This window comes from Malurus melanocephalus, unplaced genomic scaffold, assembly GCF_030028575.1.
Source record: "Malurus melanocephalus ecotype Western Australia unplaced genomic scaffold, MMel_1.1 scaffold_28, whole genome shotgun sequence".
NCBI classification, from domain to species: Eukaryota; Metazoa; Chordata; class Aves; order Passeriformes; family Maluridae; genus Malurus; species Malurus melanocephalus.
The window spans coordinates 2517681-2542622 of record NW_026623260.1 but is presented as its reverse complement, the minus strand read 5'-3'; the positions used below and the strand labels follow the sequence as shown (position 1 = coordinate 2542622).

Below are 24942 nucleotides of genomic sequence, written 5' to 3'. Positions count from 1 at the left end.
AGCAAAGTGCTTGGAGCCTGCAGCCTTTGAATTTCAGCATAATATTCTTCAAAACAGAAAATTCAAAGTCAAAGCTGAGAGACAGCTGAGTAGAGAAATTACAGTATCTTACCCAGCAGTCAKCTGTTTAGGAGGTCAAACTTTCCATCATAATCATCAAAAGGGTGTATTTCTATATGAAATGTCACTTGGCCAGAACTGAACTATGTCTCTTCTTCCCTCCTGTAGTACCTTTTCTTTAAGGGTTTAGACAAAGCTGTTACCATCTTTGCCACTTGTTTCAGTGGCAAAAGTGCTGGCAAAAGTAAGCACTTGGGGCTGACTCTCCTTTTCCTCTGTCACAATGTATTGTTTGAACCAGATCTCGTGTCTGCTTTCTCCTTGTTGCCAGAATTTTTTTTTTTTGCTATGCCATAGTCTATAAAATTCTTTCTTTTCTCCATTGTGGCTTGACTATCACAAACACACGTGCTTATTCAGCCCTTGGGGACACTGGACTAATACGTCCATCTGCCTGAGGAAGTTTTTTTCTTTTGGAAAGGCTTGGATCTGCAGTGGAACTTTATCTGGGCARTGGAAGCTGCTCCTGAGCATTCCTTGGTGCTGTTAATTCTGCACGTGTCTCCAGCTAATGGCTCTGTCAGCAGAGTGACCCTCAGTGGTTTAGCTGAGCCTTTAGAGTGCACTCCAGCCCTGCTCTGCAAAAAGGGACCCCACATAAGCAGAGCTTTCCTCATGTTTTAGGCTTTCCTCTTTAGGCTTATCACAGAGAGGACAGCCTAAAAGAGACCAGTTGACTGTGCCTGGGACTAGGAAGGCTGCCTAGCCCAGGGATCTGCTCCAAACAACTGATTGCCTTGGATCCTTTCCGGAAAAGGCTCTGCAGACACGTATTCCTTCAGTGAACTACCAGAGATGGAGGCACATTGCCAGAAGAGCCAGCTGCATTTGGGATTAGATGGCTGGAAAGAAGTCCTTTCACTGTCTTCAAAACAAAATCGCTTTTTAACATCTGCTGCAGAGTTCTCGTGACTCGGGGTTCCACGAGAAACTGTTCTCTTCCTTCTCCTTCCTGTTTCTTTGTTAATTAAGGTTATTTTCCTTCCCTTTCCTCACCTATTGTGTCTCCATATATGTTTCCTACTGGACAGGCGTGCATGTGGGGTTTTTTTTCCTTCTCAATTTAATGTTTTTCTGCCTCTTGAAGTCTCACGATAACAGCAGCAATTTTGCCCTCAGCAAGGTGAGCACACCCCAGATAACCTGGCAGATCTGCCTACACTCATAAAATTGCTTGGAGAGAAGACTTCCTCACTAAGCCTTTGGTTTATTGTTATTTCAGCGCTGAATGAATAATGAGACAGTTTAAGTAAACAGAGGGGTTTGATTCAAGCCCATCATACCAGGGGTGTGGGGGGAGAGGAGCTGCTTGTCCTGACAGCTCATCTCATTAGGCCACACGTGGTGCGAGGTGTTGAAAGCAGTTTATCACGTGTAATGCCTGGGCATGATGAGGTGAGCTGSGGATCAAGTGTATCTCTGTCCCCCTCTTAATTCTTAATATTTTCGGAGGTTTGCTGTAGCTCTCAGATGTGTGCAARCTAAATATGTGCTCTCTGTGTGTTTGATGTTCTGTTACAAAAATCACCTCTCTCCTCTGTTTCTTCCACAGTCTCAGCTGCCGGCGATGTATTATTGTGGGAAATGGAGGAGTACTCGCAAATAAGTCATTGGGGCTAAAAATTGATGACTATGATGTTGTCGTCAGGTGAGTCTTTGGCATTACAGTTTTCTTGTCACTATTCAGTTTCTGTAGCAGCTCACTTGCTATGCAGGCAAACTTTAACCTGTACTGGTGACAGTATCCATTCGTATGGAAGCATTAACTTACCGGGAGGGGAAAATAGACATGAGCTTATAAAGGTTTGTTCTAAATCATGATCACATCGATGGGTAAAGGTGCTCCTTGAGCTTTCTATTTTCCACAGCTTCTTGGGAATGTGGTCTCRTGTACGATATCATTTGAACCTTCCCTTCATAGCTCCTCTCTAAAAGCTGCTGCTTTTGTGATGCCCTTAGGTGGTGAAGCAGTAACTCACACTGTTGGATCTGCTCCCAGGTRTGTCCCCTGGGTAGCTCAGGGAAGTATTATTGATCATACACGTGTAGCATTCCCCGGGARCTACACCTCACATTTCGGATGGGCAGGACTAAGAATGGTGCTGCACAGGATTTTGGGAAGCAGGAAGCCTCTATGAGAGGGGACTCAATAGTGATTAAACGCCTGTAAATGTACCTAGAAACTGGCAATACTCTGGCTCTGTGTCTCTGCAGATCAGGATGTTGAATAGGGGAGCAGCAGAGTGGTGGGAGTGCAAAGGACCACAGTCAAAGTCAGGACTTCTTGTTTTTGCTGAGGACCTGGATCTTCGCCATCTCAGAATGCTTGAAAAACGTGCTGATATGTGAAATCACATGTCTAGTCATAACTCTTAGTAATAAATCTGTCAAGTCAGGGAGGCGTTCTGGGTGATTGGAGATTAACAAACATAATACCTGTACTAATGGAGAGTGAGAGAGTGTGTGTAGGAGGGAGGGAGGATGTGCTCTAGGGAGCTACAGACCCATTAGTCTGACCTGAAAAAAATGCAGAGTTTTCCAGCAGGTTTTGAGTCATGAGTGACAAAATATTATGATGGTAAATAATAAAAGTGGGATAAACCGCAATGTAAGTTTATAAAACTGGTTCAACATAGTCTAAGTTGGTATTTTTTCCATAGTAATATAAGTGATTTCATATTATAGGAAATGTACCTGATACCATCTCACTCAACTTTAGCCAGCTTTAAGATGTGATGGCAAATATCAAATTCTTAGCTAAGGTGGAAGAAAGGAAGGGATTACTAAAAGAATTTAAGGCAGGCATTATTTAGCACGGTCTCTATTCTCTCCCATGTGTTGTGGAAGAATAGAACATACTGAGAGAAATAAATATCCTCTGACTCTGGACAAGACCAAGAAGATCCTTTCAGTCTTTGGTTCTTGTGAATAATTCCCTGCTTCTCCATCAGTGTGCTGGACACAGGAATGGCTGTTTAGAACAAGACAAAATTTTTACTGCCCTTCTCCTAGTTCATCCCACTGTCAGCTGTTAACAAAGAGCTCTTACTACTCGTCATAGTCTGGTGATTTGTAGTTATTTCAGCTGAATTAAGTGCAGTTATAGCCTTACCTTGGGCTCAGATTGTTCAMAAAGTAGCAAAAGAATGGTTTCAATCCATCTGGACTAAGCCACCCACTAAGATTTACATCAGAAAGTCCACTATTTAATTTCCAAATGAAAAGTTCAACTTTTTCTCTCCACATCAGTAAATCTATGTCAGTTTGCAAGCTGAGAGGATAAGAGGGCAGCTAAGCACCTGTGCTGTTGGTGGGATGGATAAAGGAGAGAGAAGTCAACTGTAAAGGTTAAATGAAGCCAGGTGCTTGGATATGTCTCCAACTGCTTGCTTTATTGCTGGGGAAGTCCCATGTATTATAACATCCTTTTTCATCTACTGCAGAACTCCTTTGAAGGATAATGTTTGGGACCTAGGGAGTGAATTTTAAGTGGAAAAAATGGAGTACATTAATGGACAAAGGAGTGATCCAGCAGTATGTGGAGTTCTTTGATGCCTCATGTGTTAACATGTGAGGATTGCTAATTGCAGCAAGAAATTTTATTCTTGTGGTGAAGATAGTCCAATTCAGCTTTGTCAGTTCTAAAAGAGCTTGGAGTGAGTTGGTGTTTTTCTTTAACCAGGCATTATCAGATTTCAGTGCAGATGTTATTCCCAGCTGTCACATTGTTTACCTGGCAGAACTTCTCGCAGCAGTCAGTCCTCAGTGCTCTGAAATGCCTGCCTAGAACAGATTGCAGACAGGGCAAAAATAAGTGTGTATCAGAAATTCCTGATTAGAACCAGATAGGGACCCTCCTGATGGTGATACTTGAGTGATATCTGAAAGGATGTTCATGGTGCCAAGGAGTCAGTGTCTCTTAGCTCTGTGTGTGATCAGAGAACATAGACAGAAAAACACTGAAACTTCTTATGGAGAAAACTGCCTGTCCATTGGCAGCACAAGGAGGCCTCCTAACATCCTGACATCCTAACTGAGCTTTTCCAAGCTTTAGMTGTATTTCTAACCACCAGTGCATCCTGCCTGGGAAGGGGTTTGAGCTGTGGAGTCTGCACCTTTGTGGACACAGGCTCTGGCTGCCAGAACTTTTCCTGCTCCATTGACCTCACTGCCCTCGGGGCACTGCCCTGGGTTTGGTGGTGCTGGCTCCATCACTGGGGCTCCACAGGAGCTCACACTTTGGCCCTTTGCTGCAGACCTGAATTMATTTCACTTGGGGAAATGGTTCGTTTTATTTCTTGTCTAGATCCAAAGTAGGGTTCCCAAGTTTTGGGAGTGTTAATGAAGCAGCAAAACAGTGAACCCAGCAGTTGGGGATGGGAAAAACCTGCCAAAGAGCTATGCAGTGACATTTGAAGCAACTGCAGATACCTCCTCATCCTAAATAAACAGATAGAAATATGTAAAACTAGCTTTCTTTGCATAGTATTCACAGTATTGATAGTATTCTGTTACCTTTATAGCCACATGCTTTTGCTTTATATAAAGTCATCTGCCCCAAAAAGACACAACACCTTAAGGTTTAAATACTGCCCTTAGGAAAAGTGAGTGATGTGTGAATGCACCCTTAGCTAGAGAGGAAAAAGTAAGGGTTCAGGCTGGCTGGGAGCATTGTCAGGTCTAGTTACTTCAGAGTCAGGACACAAAACTAGTGTTTATAAACCATGGAAAGATATTTAATCTGCTGTATAAATTGTGGTGGTGCTGATTCTTAAGYTGTTTTGCCTTTAATATTTTATTGCTAATGACAAAGTAAATATTTTTGCTAGAAACACATASGAGTTTATTCCTCTAAATTTTGAATATAATTTCAGATTTTATAGAAACTTTTCTTCTAGTAAAAGGTTTCCAATGTAAAATGATTATCCAGGCTGAAATGCACAAATCCAGATTCTACATTAACATTCCTACATGGCAAAATTTGCAGTCCATAAGCACTTTCCAGTATATTGAACTGCACCAAGTCAARAATGCTGCAATAATTCAAGCAGGCAATGCTGTTCCATCAGGGGCTGGTGTTTGGTGTCAGCAATATTTGTATTCCAAGTTACATGAAGTTTTCTCAGCTTTGTGTTTTTAGTTTTGAATAGAAGTTCTGAAAACTTTAACGTTATAAAAGTGATCATTGCTGTTCATGCCCAAGCAGTTTGCTTTTTCAAGGGAAAAAGCTCTTTTTTTTCCTGAGGAAGGTTTTAACAACAGCATAGCTAAAAACACAGCATCTCCTTAGAAATCAGTGTCYCCAAGAGCAAAGCTGTGTGGTTTGAGTGTTTCTGGAGTGGGATGCACTTCCACAGCACAAACTCTTTGGAGTCAGTGAGACTGCAGTGGTGCTGAGTCTTCTCCCAGCCCAACCATCTCCTTTGTGTTGGCATTGCAGGGTAATTCACCCTCTACATCAGCCAGTTTGGGGAATTAAACCAGATGAAGATTGTTCCTTTGGGTTTTGAGGAGTTTTTTTGAGAATTATTAGTTGGCTAAGCAGCCTCACTGCATATAACAGGAGCAGTGTAGGGTCTGGACTGGGGCTGGAGCATGAGACAGTTTCAGTTTGTTTAAACTGATGCGGAGCTGCATCAGCACAATCTTGCAGAACCCAATCACAGGAGCAATGGGCTGTTAAAATATTAATGCTTAGTTTGTTACTCTAAATTTACAAGGACAATATTTTTCACTTTCCTTTTCCAAAGCTTCCAACTCTATTTAAATCACCAGAGTGGATATGCAGAAGTGGTTCGCATTATAATCAATGATAGAATTTAAGTAGCTTCTAATTAAGCTGTTGTCACTTGGTACAAACCCCCATAAGTGTTTGTGATGAAGAATGTGAGAGTTGACATTTGCTGCTGCAGCAGCTGCTACAGGGAGCTCTTGCCTAGCAGTGATTGCTGTGTCATCAATACATAGGAATGTGAGTGGGGATCTGAGTGTGAGTGGGGATCTGAGTGTGAGTGGAATCCGTGACTGTGTCTTCTCTGGTGTCCTTGCAGGCTGAACTCGGCTCCGGTGAAGGGCTTTGAAAAAGATGTGGGTGGCAAGACAACGCTCCGGATCACATATCCTGAAGGTGCAATCCAGAAAATGGAGCAGTATGAGAAGGATTCCCTGTTTGTTCTGGCAGGATTCAAATGGCAGGATTTCAAGTGGCTGAAATACATTGTTTACAAGGAGAAAGTGGTAAGAACGCTGTCAGCTGATGCTGTGAAGGTCACCTAATTAGTAACAGTGGGAAAACATTATATCACCATCATATTTGCCACATTTTGGTCTGAGGAGAGTTCCACTGTGTGTCCTGCTGCATTTAAGTGAAGACTTCCTTTACCAACATGGACTTCAGCTTTAATTAAATACTTTTTACAAAGACATCCCTCTGCAACCTGACCTTGCATCACAGATGAGGCTTGCTATTCAAGATTGTTAGAGTTTACTATGAACAATTAAGTTAATTTTTAATTTTCTATAAGAGTACTGAAAAGGAACCGGCTTTTGCATGAATTTTATGGACTGTTAGGATTTAAGAGCAGAGGAAGGAAAAGAGCAATGGGAAGGGGAAGAAATGGGAGTTTGGGGCAAGGATGTGATGTCACAGGAGGGGAGGAGGAGACAATTTGTTGAAAAGGCTACAGTCAGACTTAATGTGACCTTCTGGATAGCACAAGCCATTATATTTTGCTCAGTTACTGAGATTCATGATTTGTGTTTGGTTCGAGTGTCACCCAGAACAACAGTATCAAGTCTCATTTTACAACACTGCRATGGTGAATACACTGCTTTCCCCGTGTAAATATTTTACCCACTCATTTGCCTTTCTGAAGCACTATGGACCTGCTAATAGTCAGGGTTGCTGTCTGTAATTCACCTACCCARAGTGGGATCAGGCTGTGATCAATGAGTTCTCATTCAGTGGATGGTTTGTCCATGTCAGGAAATCCCAAATAAATAATGGRTATTGTTGKKTTTTTTTATAAATCTTATATATGCRTTTTCAAATGTTGCTTAATGATTTTTCAGCAAATAACAAGACAAATGGATTAGCATTCAGGGGATGTGTTTAGATACAGAGAGAGGAGGTTGGCAGCTCACCACACACAGAACGAAACAGTCTGGGGATATAATTGTATACGCTTGTTACAGAGATGGCCTTAAGGGCTCATACTTTGCTCCTGTCTAACTCTGGCACCAACTTGCAATTATTATCCTGGTACCAGACAGATGAAGTTACCTATCAGCCTCTGGGCAACCACAAGCGGGCTTTCGTAACATGAATAATTGAGTCAAAAGTAATTTTCTTTGCTTTATATCAGGCTCGTGTTCCTCATTCAGGGAAAGGGAAAGCCCTGGCAGTGTCAGTGCCCTGCAGTCTGAATGCACTTGCTGGGACTCCCAGTGTTCAGATTGAAGTTCAAAGGATGGGTTGGTTAACTTCAAAATAAATTGAATTCTCACCTGATGCTTGCAGTCAAGTCATCATCACTGGATTCTTGTGTGGTATCCCCTCCCCTTGGAAAGATGCAGCAAAGTCTGTTAAAACTTGCTAGACAGGGAAGAGTGATTGCAGTTCTCTTAACTGAGTTCTTCAGTGCCCAGCTTGGCAGAGAGCAGAAAGACCTTGAGCTTTGTGCATTACTTCAGTGTTTTTGTGATTGGCTCCTTATCCWTCAGTTCTTCAGAATAAACACTCTGGAGTTTTTTCAGTTCTTTTAGGTGACGTTTTCCAGATCTCTTAATTTCCTTTGCTCTTTTGAATGCTTGTGGTTAATTCATCTTTTTCTTAAAGAGCAATGGCCGAAAATGTACAGACTACAGCAAAAAGGAGGAGCAAACAGTTAATTCATTAACCTCACAGTTCTCACCCTTTCTACAGTTGATGGCCTTTTCCACAGTGGCATTGAACTGAAGGTGAGTGTCAGGTTCCTGGAGACTCCAGGTSTCAGGAAGAGCTGGGGAGCAGCCACTTCCCTCTCTCCACACCCCGTGCATGTGCTGTTGGCTCCTCGTGCCAAAGAACAGCGCTGTGCACTTGTCCCTACTGATCCTTTCTTCCAGAACACTCCTCCAGTTTGCCAAGTTCCTTTGGCAGAGCTTCTCAGCATACCTGCCATTCTTTCCAGATTCATGTCTTCTGCAATTTAATAAACATCCTTTTTACTCCATCATCCAGGKTGATAATGAAAACACTAAACAACGCTGGTTCCTAGGCAGACCCYGAGGTATTAACATCCTTCCATTTCTAGAGTGAGCCCACTGAGAACTTCTGGATGGTTTTTTGGCCACTTCCGAAGTTGTATCACAGTTGTATCAGCAATAACATTTTTGGCATGTTTGTGAAAGTGATCTGTCAGAAGCTTTACTGAATTCCAGTTCATGTCTTGCTGCTTCCCTATGGCAATTTTTCATCTGTATAAAGAATTTTTAAAAAAATTAATTCACTCTTGACAAATTCACCTGGGTTGCTACCTCAGTCGTTTTTGGTTTTTGGTTTTTTTTTCCCAGGTGCTTACAAATAATTAATCCTGCTGTTCTGGTAATTGAAAGAATAATTCAGCTCCCTTCCCTTTTTTTGCGTTATTAAGGCTAGGTACCAATTTTGTCCATTTTTCAATCCTTTGATCCCCTACCTGTTCTACACAAGTCCCCAAAGAGAATCAATGCTAGTTCTTGAGGCTGCTGAGCCRGTTCATCAAATACTTTAGGGTGTAGCCCAGGTGACTGGAAAACATCTGTGCTCTCTAGTATGATTTCTCTCTGTTTGAGGCTGAGATGTTGCTGTCACTGGCTTTAGCTRCAAACAGGTGGCTCACACAGCTGCTTTTTCTAGAGAAAACCAATGCAATGCTGTCTCTCACATAGAAATSGCCCAGTGGAGAACTAGCACGTGGGTGTCTGTTTGTTCTGGTAGTGAGTGTCAGTATTTTTATGAGTATGTGGTAAGTTCAAAAGGACAAATGCCTGTCCAGTGCTCTCTGTTGAGAGTTTGTTTCTCTCTCAGCTGTTTTTCCAGAGAAAAGGGGAGTTTCTTCCTTTTCTGGGTTTATCCAGAGGCATATYTTGCATGGCCTGAGAGCTCTGTGTGCCACTGTCCCTTATTCCTTACCTGACATGTGCCTCTGCAAAACTTCATCCCTGTTGCTAACCAGTGGTTACAGTCAGGAGTCTGACCTGAGGATGGAAAAAGGGAAAATGGAAGTATCCTGCAAAAGAACACAAGTGCCGTGGAAGTTGACACATTCCTCAATTAAAAAAAAAAAAGAAAAAAAAAAAGGGCTGATCTCTGCCCTCTGATGTTTCCTTTGTCTGTGACTGTTGATGGCAACTGCACATATCTGTGACAGTCACAGCTGGGGTATGAGACCTTCTGAATTCCTTCAGACACCTGGAGTAGCTTGGACATGCTTGACCAGAGATTCCAGGCCAGGTACTTGATCAGGGGATCCTTGCTTAGTCCTCTCTTGAGTAAGTGAAATCAAAGGGAGTTTATCTGAGGAAAAGTAAATGAAAGGCAAATGGCTATTTATTGCTTGTTCAGTGGTCAGATAAGCTTATYCTCCCTGCAGCTGAGAGGGATTTGCTCTGTGTTGTGTTAGTCTTTTGGCAGCATTTGCATTCTGAGGAAGGGATAAGTGCTTTGTAGTGAGGAGGATTTTCAGGAGATGTTATAAGGAAAAAGAATCAGTGTGATGCAGAAGCAGCAGCAGAACAGTGGGGCAGGGGATTTGATGTGTTATAGAGTCTGGTGTAACAACCTCCCGGAGATCTGTGTGATGCTTTAGTGCCCTGGGAGTGCTACATCCACAAACAGGAGCAGTGGAATACAGACCAAAGAAYAAGTAAAAGATTAACTGCTTTTTATTTCACACTAAATCAGAAATATCTGGAAGCAAGTAAAAACTTGAGACAAAACATTCATCTAGAAAAGGGACAGGTTTGGCTAAATATTCACTGTCTGCAGCAAAACAAAGGTAGTCTCCATCACAGAGTTCTGGCTGAGCTGGCACTCCAGCTTGCAATCTTGTAGGAAGTTAGAGCAGTAGGGTATCCCTAGAGAATGTAGACCTGCCTTTAAGAAGGGGAAGGGTGAGTGAGTGACTAAAATCCTGGTAATCTGATTTCAGTCATTTACAAGCATGAGAATAAACTAAAGGAGAAAATCATTGCGCCTCAGCTAAAAGAGTGTGGGGTGAAGAAAGGTGACACAGCTATCAGAGGCGAGTATTGCACCATGGTGACCTAATGTGTCATTGCACAAGGGCAAGGGAAGTGGTTTGAGCCCCACAGGCTGCAGCTGCTGTTGCAGAAGGGTCACAGATGTGAGCTGCTCATGTGTTTGTCGTGACTGGTCTGGCAGTGCTGCCTTGGGATCATTGCTGTACGAGCYTGTGACACTTTCAGACACCCCTTTGCTGATGAAACAACTGCTGCCGTTGCATCCCCAGAGGGGGATTACTCGTGGATAGTCACTCAGAGTGGTTACACTTTCTCCTGGACTGTTATTTTTGCCAAGAGACATTATCTATATATATTGTGATCCACCCTGCTGCTTCCCACTGCTTGTAACCTTTTGCATCTTCCTGTGTCTCTCAGTGACAGAAACTCTTTCTGAATGCACAAAGTACCAGAGACTGAGGGAGGTTTGGTCATACCTTGCTCTTCTTAAAATAATGCTCAAAAGCTGAACGTTTGGTTATTGCATGGAGAATAGATGCTTCCTGAAACAAACAGGAATTTACGAGTTCCAGATATGCAAAGCAGCCATCTCAGCCTGGTGCTGAGGCCAGTTCCAGGGTTTTTTCTTGCCTATGATTCACAAATTGAGGGAGCTGTCTTGCTTGCTAGGGCTCACTTCCCTGAACATCTGGCACATGGCAATAAAGCAGCCAAGTGAGGCCAAAGGTGCCACTAGAAATTGGCAGCTCCCAAGCTTCCTGCTCGTGTAGTAATGAGCCTGTGAATGATTTCAGTGGGGATCTCTGCAGCCTTTGCCAGGAGGAGTCACTTGTGCAGAAAGCGCCTGCGGCTCCTTGAAGTTCTCTTTGATAGTGAAAGTCACAGGAGCAAGTGAGCACCTGCCTGCGAGYGAGGCCAGCCTGGGGTGTCTGTCCCTTGCAGGGACATGTCCCTGGCAACCTGCACACAGCAATGCTGCCCAACAGCCAATGCCCTCCAGCAGCGGGCAGGACACAGCCCCTGATCCTGTGTCACAGCCCCTGATCCTGTGCCACAGCCCCTGATGCTGTGTCACAGCGTGTGACTGCTGCTTTCGGGGACCTTGTGGTTGTGGCAGTGGGGAGGGTTTTATTTAACTTTTGATTTGGGAACTACATTAATGCATTAACCAAATAGCTTACTCCTAGTCCTGGTAAAATGTGTGTTATGATACCTTCCTGGCACGATCAGGGAGTGTTGCTGTGCTGGAGCCAAGGCCGGGYTGCTGCCAGCACTTGTGCTGTCTGCTGAGCTTTTGTTTAGAGCTCCTCTTCTTCCATTAGTTAATGGCCTTGTCATGCTGCGTGTTTGTTAGTGCAGCCTGTGAATGTCACAGCCCCGTAGTTCACTGTGGATTCCTCRCATTATGAACTTGCCTTACCTGTGGGCTGGTTTACATCCCTAAATAAACCCGAGGAGCCATCATGCTCCTCCTGTCATCTTCAGAAAAATAGTGAGGCTGTGAATCTGTTGTTGCTGTCCAATCCCAAGTAAAGCTTCATTCACATGCGTGTGTTTTCAGCTTGTTGGAACTTGAGACCAGCACGTGAGCAGGTGATTTCTCTGGGTCTGCACTAGGGAGGGAGAATCTGCTTTTTCCAATGCTGTCCCTTGCCTTTGGTGACAAATGGAGTGGCCACTGCTACTGGCAGAGTCACTCCAGAGTTTGCTTCTGAATTGCAAATATTTTCTTTCCCTTTTCTCCTCCAAGGGTCTTGTTGCTTTAAATATCTTGCATACAATGGGTCTTTTCAGGTTTTAAAGGACTGTGAGAAAGGCACGTGTGATGATTCTTGGGATGGCATTCTGGTTTGGTGGAGCTGTAAATCCACTACCAGTTGTCTTAATGCATTAGGAATGCAAAGCTTGGTTACAGATTTGTGGTGCCTCATCCTGTGCTGAAACACAGCTTCAGCCCATCTGCTTAGAGCTGTGCCTGGGTGGGCATTGCCTGGTGTCCTCCTGCTCTCCCTCAACTCAGGGAGCAGAAAGGCAGCAGAAGCTGGACTTGCTGCTCCATCATAAACAGGAAAACCTTTTGAACTGAGGAGTCAGCTTAAGGGTTGTTTCATGTCTGTCACGAATTGGGAGTTTTCACCTAAATAGCTATTTATAACTAATCCCTTCAGAAGTATCATATAGGAAGGCATGGCTGGTGAGTAAGGCAGGCAGCCTGCTCACAGGACACGATGAGACTTGCAGTGGGGAAGAGGCAAGGGAGCCTTTTCTGTGGTGGTTGTCCTGTGGTCCTAACACATGTTTTGAAAACCATTTCYACTCACAGAGTGTGGGGGGATGCTGGGAGGAATTGTAGCAAGGAATACCTTACCACATCATCAGGATGGTTCAGTGCCTCAGTCAAGGCAACTGAACCATTACTAAATGCTGAAGCACAGAAAATGCTTTGTAAGAAAGTGAAAACATGAGGCAGACTTTTCTGGCTCRTACCAATTCTCTGATTGAGAAGATGAAGTGGGAGAGTCTGTGTGATGCRTTCTGTGGAGAATATTCCAAAATCTGTTGCCAGAGAGTTGCTGGAGCTTAGTTTGTCTTTCTGGAATGATTCTTTTGACATCATGGTTTGAGTTTTTTTTTAGGTTTTGATCTCTGGCTGTGTAGAAGACTAGTCCACACTGCCTGAGAGGTTGTGCTCCCATGGCCAGGAGCTGTTTCACCATTGCAGTGCATTGGTGGGAATGGCCCAAGGGAATCATGGAAGATTTGCAAATGAAAAAGAAAATCCCTCTCTGCAATTGGCCTASAAGATCAGAGCCAATTCCAGAAGATGTAAGAAGTATGAACACTGGTGTCCTATGAAACAGGAGTTAGATTTTTCCTGTCATGGTTAGAAGAGAGGCTGGAAAGTACGTAGATATGGTACAAAAATCTTGTGCCTGTTGACCAACAAAGGGAGAAAAGCTTAGCTGTGTATTTTGTGATTTTTAACAAGCTTTCAGGTAGCTCTGTGGTGAGGATCATAAAGGAACCTCAGCAGGCAAATGACCCAGTTTGCAACATGGGCCTTGGGGGAGACTTCCTGGCCAGATTCCCAAAGGAAGGTTGTTGGTATGGGAAGTGCAGGCTGGAGCTTGCCCTGCACACATACCTGCCTGCAACAGCGTGATGAGATTAGGCAGGTCACTGCATAGCTGAGAGCTGCTCCCACCCAGGCATGCACAGGGTGTCTCTAAGGGCATCAGCTGGTGGCAGGGGCTGCTCTGGTGCCTTCACAGCGTTTAATATCCCCACGTGGATGTGTCCTGGACAATAAAACTGTGTACCTGGATTGGATAGCCATCAACGTGCACCAGTCTGTGACCACTTTCACCTAAGCTCATGGGGCAGATGAAGAAAATAAAAAATAGCTGCAACCACACTGTTTTCTGGGTGAAAAAAATAGAGGTATCAAAAGTTTGCAAAATATCTATATCTGTAGGAATGACATAATTGATTACTCCATTTTTAGACAGTTTCTCTTTAAAGTTAAAACAGAAATTGTTGAGGTGTGTGCCCTTCCCACACTGTGCATGACTTTTGTCCCATGCTCTTCTTGCTATTACCTAACACCAGTCATGCCTGCCCTGTACTTCTGTAAGTGGAGGAGAAGCATTTAGCCACGCTAGGCATCAGCAGTCCTTAAAGAACCTTTATCCCACATCTGCCAAGACAGCATCATCTTAATTTCTGGCTCAGTAATCCCAGCTGTAACGTGAAAAGCAGAGAGCTCCAGTCAGATTTTTATTCTTCTTTAGTTTCTATTCCTGTACACCATTCTTAAATGAAGACACCCAAACAGGATTTAGCCCCTGAAAAGACTGTGTCATTGCCCCAGTAGAACATCTTTTCTGGTATTGCCTCACCATCCTGCTTTATCCTGAGACAATTTCTTCCTAAAATTGTCATCATCTAATCTCTTCCGATGTCTGTTGCCATCCAACTGACAGTTGCTGTTCTTGCCTAGATATTTGATCACTCCTTCCTTCTCAACCAAAGTCAAAAAGGATGGATAATTCAGAGCTGCAGTTTTTCTGCATCTCTTCTTTTGAACAGCCAATGTGAGGGCCAGCTGAAGAGCTAGTGCAGACATCTTGAAAAAGCACCAGGAGAGTGCTCATGTTGCACTCACCCTCCTTGGCAGGCTCTGGCAATATTCAGACACCAGCATTATGCAAATCCTGGCAGGTGCATTYCAAGGTCATAGTGCACGTAACTCAGGCTGCCTGCCTTGATTGGAATATCTGAGCCAATGTAAAGAAATTCATTCCAAATCTGATGCTGATCTTAATGAAACACACAATGCCATAAACAGCAGAGCTAACAAAATCGTCTGATTGCCTGTGGTTTTGTGTCCTGCTTCCTTTTACACCACAATGCTCTCAGATTTCCCTCAACTCTTAATTCCCAGTGTGCTCTGCCCTCCCTTTTACCCCTCGCTGCTGTCTGGTGGTTGCATGCTGGTGAAGATGTTCATGTTCAGTGGTCTGTGTGTGTGTGATTGGGCACCTGGCAGCCCAAATGGACAGAGAGCTGCAGTGCTGGCATGGCCTCACTCCCCCTGGCCTCTCCAGCAGCCAGGTGAGCATCTCTTCCACCCAGCACTGTGCTTTTACCACCAGATCAGCCCATGCCTGCTGAGGGTGTTCATGGCCCATGTGTGCAGCAGATTTTCCTCCAGGCCACGARTCCAGCACATGGGAAAAGGCCCAGGACATCACCAGCAGTGAAACTGAGACGTCACCCAGAGGGGATCATCTACTTGTGCAACTGTTCATAGAATAAAKATGTTCTGTGTTAACACTTCAGCAAAGAACTACAGGAATCATTTGAAGTCTGCAAAGCCTCCCTTAGTCTGTGAGATTTGGGTTCAATTTACTTAGTTAYGGAGTTCAATTTATTTAGCTTATGCATGAGATTTTGGGAGGATTTACTTGTAGTCTCTCCCTCTAGCTAGAGGGAACATTTTTTCTCACAAGACTTTTTAATTTTGTAGGAAGAAGTGTATCTGAAGCTAGGCAAACAACCAAAAAAGGCAGTGCATTTATATCAGTATGAGTATTTTTCATACATCTGCCCGACAGGCCTAATGAATTTGCTCCTGATGTCTTGAAATCAAGACTGGTTATCTTGGTCAAGTTCCTCTCACATAGTGTGAGTAAAGGACTAGAAAGTGAATTTGCTGATGGAGGAGCACTGTTCCCTGCCATGCAGGATGTCCAGGAGCAGGTCAGCAGGGTCTCTCTCAGCCTCTCAAGATGTGCTGAGGAGAAATAGCAGAATGTGGTGGCTAGAAGCTCCATTAGATAAAATCAGCCTGAACACACACAATTTCCTAGAAATCTGTCCTTACAGTTCTCAAATGACRTACTTGCAGAGCTGAGCACTGACTGCTGACATCTCTTTTCTGAAATGCAGACTTAATCCATTATCTGGGAAAATTCTGTGTCCTGGGAGTACGCAGGACAGGGCTGCACTCTCGTGTTGCCTTCCCACCCTCCTGTTCAGTGACTCTGGGACCCCCTGTCCTCACTCTCTGTGACCCATTTGTTGACTCTGAGGAGCAGAGTAGCAACCCAGTAATACACCTGACAGCTTGTCATGGAAGTTGTTTGTTTTATCCAGTTCTCTGCAARGGTCACAGCAAATTTTTCTCTTCTTGGGGTACAATTAGCCAAATCTGTTTCTGCATCCAAAGGGAGAAGGCTTTGTGGAGTCTCTGAGGTGAGCAACCTCCAGCATAACAAAATTCCCCAGAAGAGTTTTTTGGGAAGCATTGCAACACCACAGGATGCTGTAAGTTCACCCGTGTGTGGTGTGAAGACTCRCAGAGGAGGAGAAAAACACTGATTTGATTTTGTAAATAAAATCACATGCTTTCTGTCGGTGGCCGAAAAGAGATTCCCCTTTCACAGCTCCAGGAATTTTGCTATCTGCGTTTTTTGTTTAAAGTGAGGTAGGGGGAGAAGGTCTGAACAGTAAATATTTATCCAAGATGTGTGGTTGTTAATATGATCCAGTCTTCAGTCATTTTGAACGGTGTCATGATGACAGATGTTAATTCAGAAAGGAATAGATTGGACGATTTATGCCTGAAACACATGTGTTCCTTGGCAGGCTCCATGGATTACTTGCATAGTTAGAGCTGTCTGAGCAATTTGTAACATTTTCTCTGCCTCGAAGCACCGAGGGCTCCAGGACAGGGGGTTGACCTATATCTTCAGTCTGCTATAATAAACATTGAGGTAACTAAACTCCCCGTGTGCTTTTATCTTCCCAAATTTATCTCTCCCCCTGTGCTCCAGCTGTGTGTGGTGCTTCTGGTTCTACCCACGAGGAATGGCAGCTCCTTTCTGCAGGAGAGAAGGATGCTCCTGTGTGTGTGAGATGCAAATCCCCGACCTCCTTCCCCTCCTTGCTGAGCAGCACCCCTGCCTCAACGCTCATTTAATGCAAACACTTGTCCTGACGACAGAATTGAAAATAGACCGAGCCATATGAAGGCAGTAAGCAAAAGGGATTCAGGAAAGACCTGACTTTTTTTTTGTAGTATTTCTATTCTTGCAGTTGTAATTTTATGGCGTGTGTCTGAGGGTGATTCTTCTTTTCATRATTAAGACAGATTTGTACAACTGTTAGTGTGTTGATTTTTATTCATTTATTTAGTCAGAGGCGTAAAATTGGAGAAAAATGGCCAAGCTGTTGGGTGCACAACAGCTTGGTGACTCTGCTTGGACGTTTTTCTCACCGGGACCATCACCTCTGTTCTGGCCATTTTTGATTCAATTAATTTTGCCCACAACTGACAAATACAGAAAATACAGAGCCTGGCTCAGGCAATCAGCACTTYTACTGTTTTGGAAAAAACTCTTTAAATGTAAATGTTCTGTTTGGATTACAGTTTATTTAAATTCTAATCTTTTAAGAATATTAAATAATGTTACTTAAAAACTCTTCTCCTGTAAAACACCAATTATTAATGCAAGTCTAGAAAACAGAGTAGGGCAGGAGCTTCCTGGCATCTTCCCAGTTTCTTGTTATTTTGACCTTTCTGCCTTCTCCTCTTAGAGGATGCTGAATAATTTGTATATATTCTATATGAACACTCAGTGAACATACAAATTATTTGGCTTCTCGTTTCAGCAAAGATGCCAAAATAAGAGAAGACAGATTTTCTGTATACTCTCGCTGTAAAAACAATGTAAAAATTTCCCTGGGGTCTCACTCTGAGATAACTTCAGAAAGCGACRAGGGTTTTTAGACCATAATTCTTCCTATGGTGATCCTTTAGCTTTTTTTTTTTTTTTGTTGTAATTGCCAAGAATTTAGTCTAAATATGTGTTGTTTAATGAGTTGCTGTTTGTATTCAAACTCATGAACCAGTTCAGCTCCCCAAAAAAGCCTTTGCTGATGGGTGTCCTCGGATGCCCTGGGATGCCCTTGTGCTTTGTCACCACAAAGCCTGCAAAGATAGATTTTTAAWTTTTTTTCMRTTTTTTTTTTCTTCAGAGCARGCATATGGTTGTAAGTGGAGCAGGTAGCTGAGCTTGTAGTTGGCATCATARTTGGGATCCCCTTATGTTTTCTGTTACAAGCAATGGGGAAAGTGCTTTATCATTTTATTATGCTGGTATCTTTGAGCTGATGTTTCCTGTGCCACATGTTTGGCACAGCTGGAAAGTTCAGCTGGRATAACTCAGCTGTCTCAGGATGAGGCTACTGAAGATGCACAGTTGTATCCCTGTTTGGAAAAAAAAAAAATTAAAGCAGTCTCGCACCCTATTTTGTTGAGTTGTCCGATTCTTCAGTCTGGCACGGCTCCTGCTGTTGTGTGAAATCCCATGGTTGGTCTGTGTTCCGTGGGGGCTCTCAGAGCTGTCAGTGCCAGGCATGGTCAGTCCTAGTGTGGGTCCCCTGTCCTGCCTGTCAGCTGTCCTCCCACACAGTCASCTGGGATCTTCAGGGATGAACTCACATCTTCAGGGATGTAAGAACCAAGAAGGGTTTTCTCACCAGTTACTTCTCCACAAAGAGTTTGGGGCAAGGACAGCACACCAGGGAGCAGRGAATATCTTCTGGACTCTCAGGAGCTCCTTTTCCTCCTGCCAGCCACCAAGGCAATGGGAAGGAGCAGTAGCCTGGTCTGGTGCATGGCAAGAGCAGGAGCGTAGGAGCTTGAAGAGTGATGGGTACTGGGGAGAGCAAAGAAAGGAAGGGTTTATAACCAGCAGAAAACTCTTAAAACACTAGCACTTTAAGATTTTTTAAAGTGCTGTATGATTATAAAAATCAAGCTGCCAAAAGTTTTCAAAAAAAAAAAAAAAATTATGTTTTCAATGTTAATTCAGTTCTCCTGTGCAGATGTTATCCTTAATCACATAATTATATCCTGGCTTGCTTGGAACACAGCTGTCTATCTTGTGGAGAGGGAAAACTGAGATTTGAACTAATTTCTGTAATGCAAAACATTCAACTTTGTATGAGTAGTTGTAGAAACTGTAGAACACGTGGATAGGAGAGAGGAAATGCGAGAAGAAAGAACGATCTCCTGGTTACAGAGGCAGAGAGTTCCTCTTGAGGAGATGTTATACACACAAAGTATGGCAGAGATGCTCTAAACATGAAAGTATGGTTTATAAAACACTCAGCTATATGGTGAGATAAGAAAAATCTTGTGGGATGATTAGAAAGTCAATGTTTTCAGCAGCAATCCTGAGCAGAAGTGGTGGGACAGTCCCGCTTCAGCAATTACAGCACGTGGATCTGGCMTTTCAGCCCTGGTTTCCTTTTAAGAAATGTTACACGAGTATGTCATTAAAATAATAGCAAAATAAAGGGCCTGGTCCTTCATGGGAATACAATACCATATACATAATGATGATATAGGGTCTGTTCTTCTTCTGATTTTTCTGAAACTCTACTACTTCAGTTATCTTTTCATTGAAGGATTATTATTCACAGACAAAAAACCACAAAGTAAACATAAATTATCTAAATCCATTCCTTTCACTAAAAACTCCTGTCCTTCCTAAGGCATTTTAGAACAGGAATATTTCTTCAAATTTTGGCTCAATATCCAGCTTACATTTTGAACAAAAGTGTCTCTAGTACAGTCTATCCATCACCCTGTTTGCACATAGAAGATACGTCTACTGACACACCGTATGTGAACCATCGTTTATGCTTCAACTTGTGAAACAGCATTCATCAGAAAAATCTTCAGTGTTTTTCTGCAGCTCCTCTGACATGTTCCAAGTTCAGTTTTCTTCACAGGACAATCTCTTTTTTGACGGGATTTTGTTATCTTACAACTGTGAACCACATTTTACTCTCAGTTACATGGATAAAACCATGAGAATACTTTTTTTTTTTTTTTTTTAAAGAAGAATTCCTTTTCATTTACAACATGTCATAAAAATAGCTTTGCTCTCCTGACTCCTTAGAGCTGCTCTTGGCCTTGTGCTGTTTAATCCTGTGAATCAGAAGACAGCAGCTGGTATTAGACCAGCCACACAGGAGGCTCACGTGGCTGTATTTGGGTTAGTGTAGCACTCAGTTATACAGGTCAAATGAAGCTGGAAATTCAGTAGGCCTATTTGAATATGCTTATCTGCTTATTCACAATGTATGTCTGCAGGTAAACAGGGCAGAAACTTCCTGACATCCATGGGAACGAGCACATTGCTGGTGCAACTTATCTTTAGCCAATGTAGTGAATTATTAGCTYAGCTCTATCAATGAAGAAGAAAGTATTTTTTCTTTATAAAGATAAAAAAGCACTAGTAATGCCATGTTTTGAGGTGTTTTTGTCTCTACTGTGCTTTGCTGCCTGCCTTTGTTTGTTTGCTAGGTATAAAGTATATTTCGGATTCACTCTGAGAAACATTAGTAAAAACTGAATTTGTGGACTTTATAACAGGAGTGTGACAGGAGTTTCTTTTAGTCACTGTGAAGCTGTTGGCAGGTGGGGCCCGGGGAATGGCCTGGGAAATGARCAGGCAGTTGATTTTAGACTGGTCAGTGGGAGGATGCTTGGCGAGAAGAAACAAAATTGCTAAAAAATTAGAAGTATGGTGGTGTTGGATAGTCCAAGGAGCTGCATCTGTGTTGACAGCAGAACAAAGAGAAGATGAGGGAAAGGCTCGAGCAATGCTCCTGCTTCAGGCARAGTAAGAGCTTTTCAGTGGGGCAGATAAGAGTGGAACTAGTCTGCAGAGCATTTCTAGACTCTAGAAACTGAAGATAGGATCATTCCAAATGAATGCTGGCCATCAGAGCCATGTGCAGAGGGTGGTGAGGTGTCCTCCATAGCTTTGAGGAAGTTGGGTAAACATGTTTGAAGTGTGGGCTAGTGAGTCTGGCCATTGACCATCCACCCAGACTGCAGGCTCTCAGCACCTCTGTTCTTGTGGCTAAAAATTCCTCGTTGTTTGATAATCAGTACAAATGATGTAACTTCATTTATATTACCACTCGTAGAAGAGCATTTTCTAGGCCTCTGTGTCTACTTGACCGCTGAGAAATGCAGCATTGGCTGATAAGATGGTTATTTTCTAGTGGAAACACACCTTCCACGTCTAATCCAGTTATGCCTGAGCAGAAACCTTTCAAAAGCCTCTGCAGATGGATTGCAGTGGTTCTGCTGTACCTTGTTTGTGTGACARTGAGTGCTCGTGGTTGACGGGTAGAGAATAAACCACATTCCAGCCTTGGTGGGGGCAGAGATTCCAGTTAATAATGTGCTCCCAGGCACGGTGAGGTCTTGTGACTGGTACATCATCCCCTGACTTTTCCTTTGCCTCATGTCCTTCTTCCTCTCCATTTCTGGTGTTAGCAGGGTTTGAAAGAGCAGCAATCTCCATTTACCACAGGCTCTCTCTCCAGCCCCTTCATTTTATTRCTCTGCAGCAGAGCATTGCATACCCAAACTTTATGTTGCACATTTGCAATCTTCCTGTGCCCTTCCCATCAGAGATATAATTCTCAATGAGGAATGCTGCCTGTGCTCCTAAATCCAGTAGTATCACAGAGMTACAGAAGAGGCAGCATCTTTATCATCAGGATGCAATGGCATTACCTCATTTTGCTCAGTGTATTAGAAATGTTGTTATTCTGGGACACTCAGTCTGCTTCTCATGGTTTTATTTGCCACTGAGGTGTGCTTCTTGGCTAARGCTCTGAGTTTCCATATTTTATTTTAGCATTTGTTGTGATCTGGTAAATCTGAGAACAGGAGATGGAAGACTAAATGGAGACAAAAAGTAGTTTACAAATGTCTATGTCTATTAGCCTTCAGTATTCTGCAGATGGACAGAATGAGGGATTGCAGCTGGATTGTCTTGTTCCTGGAGCTATTTGGTGAGCTCTGACATTTTTTATCCCTTCCTCCTAATCTGCTATCTTTGGTCTGTCATGTCTGTACCAGTTTATTCCTGGAGTGGTGTCTTTAGAGGTGGTATCTCTGCCTCTCTCACTGGATAAGAGCTGTACAAGGGACGGGTTTGAAAGCTGTGGCCTATCTAAATTCTTTTAAAAGTGATYTTTGAAGTTTCCTCTAAAGCCTTCAGTGACATCCTTTGCAATTATACAATTTTGAATAACACTCCAAGATTGCTTAAAAATGCCGTGGCCCTCGCAGACTTGTTCTTCCATCATTCTGCAGTCTGCCTCTCTCTCTGTGATACTTGTTTCTTTATGCTTACAGTTTAAGCTCCTTTTGGCAGCCCTTTGCAGTGTGAATACTGAACTATGGCTGGGGCTCCAGGTGCACAGAAATACCAACAGGTAATAACGGTGAAGGGAGAGCTGCCTGCTGAGACTTCATGTTCCTCCCTGCAATTGTTTTGAATTGTTTTAGAAAATGCACCGAAATAAAAGACTACCCCGGGTAGTCCCTCAAAAGTAATCTCAGGGGAACTGCCCAGAAAAGTTACAGGGAAGAACACAGAGCAAATAGAAATGAGACAGAAGGGAGAAGCCAGAGCAATTTCAGAGCARTGTGATAGCTGAAGGAAATGCTTAGGGAAATAGTCATGAAGAACAATAGGAGAAACAGCTAAATAGAAGGGAGCAAAGCAGACTGGTTTTATTTCCAACCAGGGATAGGCACCCACGTTTATTTTGCACTGGCATTGAACTGGCTGAGAGGAGCCCAGGTGTGGTTCTCRTGGTTCACACAGCACTGGGAAAATRGGCAGTAGTGGTATGTGTGGTTGTCTCTTTCTGAAAGCTCCAGCAGCAGCAAGGAATAAAATTCTCAAACATTTGTAACTTTTCTTCTTTTTCTTTTCTATTTGATGTTTTGTGTGTAATGTAAAAGCCATGTAAAACTGCTTAAATCCCAGAACTTACATAGAATCTCYTATGGAGTGTAAAAGTCCAAACAAAAGGCATCTTCTGTCCACTTTAAATAGCTTGCAGACCTTTGGCTTGAATTGTGCACAAAATTTATGCAATGCCATATTTAGAGTTGTATCTAAAATCATAATTGAACTTATAAATTTATTTTAGCTTCAAGGTCACACACTATTTTTCCAGGGTGTGCCTGCTTAAGCCCATGATAAGATGGTTTCACTGAATGAGTAGCTGATAAAGATTTTTGTTTAKCATCTTCATTTCTGTGAGACCTGGAGCATGCTTAATGCAAGTGGAATCTGTGACATTTAGTATTTAATTTTTTTTTCTCTCCTTCCCTGGAACTGAAARGCCTCTACTTTGTGGCCTTAGGAAATTCCAAAGGTTTAATATTTATCCAATTTTTAATGAATTTTCACAAGGAGGCAAAACTCAGCTGGCATTCCAAATCCCTCAAATCCCTTGGTCAAACGGATGTTGAACTTTATTAATATTTGTAAAGGTTTTTTCTGGKTTTTTTTAAAATGCTGGGATCACTCAGTGGCTGAAAATGTCTTATGGTAATGGCAAGTGTTAGACGGCTTTGACACCAAGCATTCTTTCTAATTCTACCATGATGAAAGTGATAATCAAGATTTTTTTCCATTTAGTGTCCCGTGGGTACTTGTCCATTGTCRAAATGTGAACTTAAACCCATGGGATGCTAGCCCTGGTTGTCAAACATGTTTTAGGTTTGGGCAGTTTTCAGGGGGCACAGGATAGCAATGGGATTTGGTTTAGAGTGTTGGTTTTCATGACAGTGTGCACCCTCCTCAGGTTTGCTCTGTTAATGCCTTTTGTTGCACGAGCCATCTGCCAAAGTTTCAATTTCAGGATATGAAATTCAGCAGCTAAAGATACCCACAGGATTGTTCCATAAAAAGCACTCTGTAAGGTGTTTAGCAGCACGTGGTGTGAGAGTTCACAGGAGCTGAGTGCAGTACAAGGAGYGTGTGAAATGCAGCAGGTATTGGCTGAGGCAGAGTTCCAGTCCGTAATTACAGGGGAGATCACTGCTGGGCAGAGGAAGCTCCTGAGGATTTGCAGTGGATAATCAACATTTTCATCAGTGCCTTGAGARCAGCTGTAAAGTCACTGCAAAGCTGCAAGCAAAGCAAAAGTGGTGTGTAYAATGAATTCCAGAGTGTGTCCTTTTTATGCAGGGTAGTGTCTGCCTCTGTTGCTTGTCATGGAGATCTCAGGGAAGATGGCTCAATGCTTTGAGAAGGAGGTGTTCAATCAGATTATCCTGCCCAAGCTGCTGGTCAGCAGATTAAAATTCCTGCCATCCTCCCTGTGCCTTGCTCTGAATTAACCCAGACACAAGTGAAACGCTGGAAGGCAGTTGCTCCCTAAGTCCTGGGAACACAGAGCCTCTGGTTATTTTGGGGGCACTCTGTGCTGTACCTGCTGACACCTGGCCAGCAGGAGCAATGATGGGAAGCCAYATGGCAGTGGCACAAGCCCCTCTCCAGGCAGGGCTTCTAGAAGGGCACATGTCCTCCCATGTTTGCAGGGTGAAAGTTTGAATTAAAAAACAATCTATTGGTTAAAAATAACTGATGTGCTTAGTTGTTTCTTCCTTTGTACCCTGAACRTTCATGACTCTTCACAAGACAAGTTGATACCTCTATAAGCTTACAGCTTAATTCACATAAAACTTAACAGAGGAGGACAAATCTAGGATAAAGTGGGAAGCATGTAACTCATGCTAAAGGTAGGGCTGTACAGTCATTTTTGTGTCTTTGAATGTTCTTAAAAGCATTTGCTGTCCAAAGGCGTATCTCCTTGGAGGCAGGTGGGAGCGATCCCAGCATGTGCTGGAATGCTTAATCCATGGATCAAACCAGCTGAAGTGCCAGTAAGAGTGAAAAGATGGTACCAGGGAGGGAGTAATTMATGCTGAAGCCCAGACCTATGTCTTCCTCACTGTTGCAATCCAGACTGGCTCAAATGCATCAGAACATGCTGCCTCCACCTCTCCAAGATGCACAGGTCCTCTACAGTGTTATACTACTGCCCTGTGGCAGTGAGCAGAGACAATGGGAACTGCTGCAGTAGTGCATTATAATATATTTTTAAAAATAAAATAATAGAAATCTTCTATATTTGGGATATAATTGTGTTTGTTGTTTTATCTTTCTTCTTCTCTTTCTTTTTTCTTTTTTTTTT

General features: G+C 43.0%; 1 protein-coding gene across 12 annotated transcripts in view; it reads left to right on the top strand.

The window, feature by feature from the left end:
* ST3GAL3 (ST3 beta-galactoside alpha-2,3-sialyltransferase 3) overlaps positions 1–24942 on the top strand; it is a 174173-nt gene that overhangs the window by 124834 nt on the left and 24397 nt on the right. For all 12 annotated transcript variants that reach the window (XM_057390635.1, XM_057390638.1, XM_057390642.1 and 9 more), the window contains 2 exons: positions 1673–1768; positions 6171–6357. In XM_057390635.1, the coding sequence (XP_057246618.1) occupies positions 1673–1768; positions 6171–6357 (283 nt within the window). The remainder of the gene's footprint in view (positions 1–1672; positions 1769–6170; positions 6358–24942) is intronic.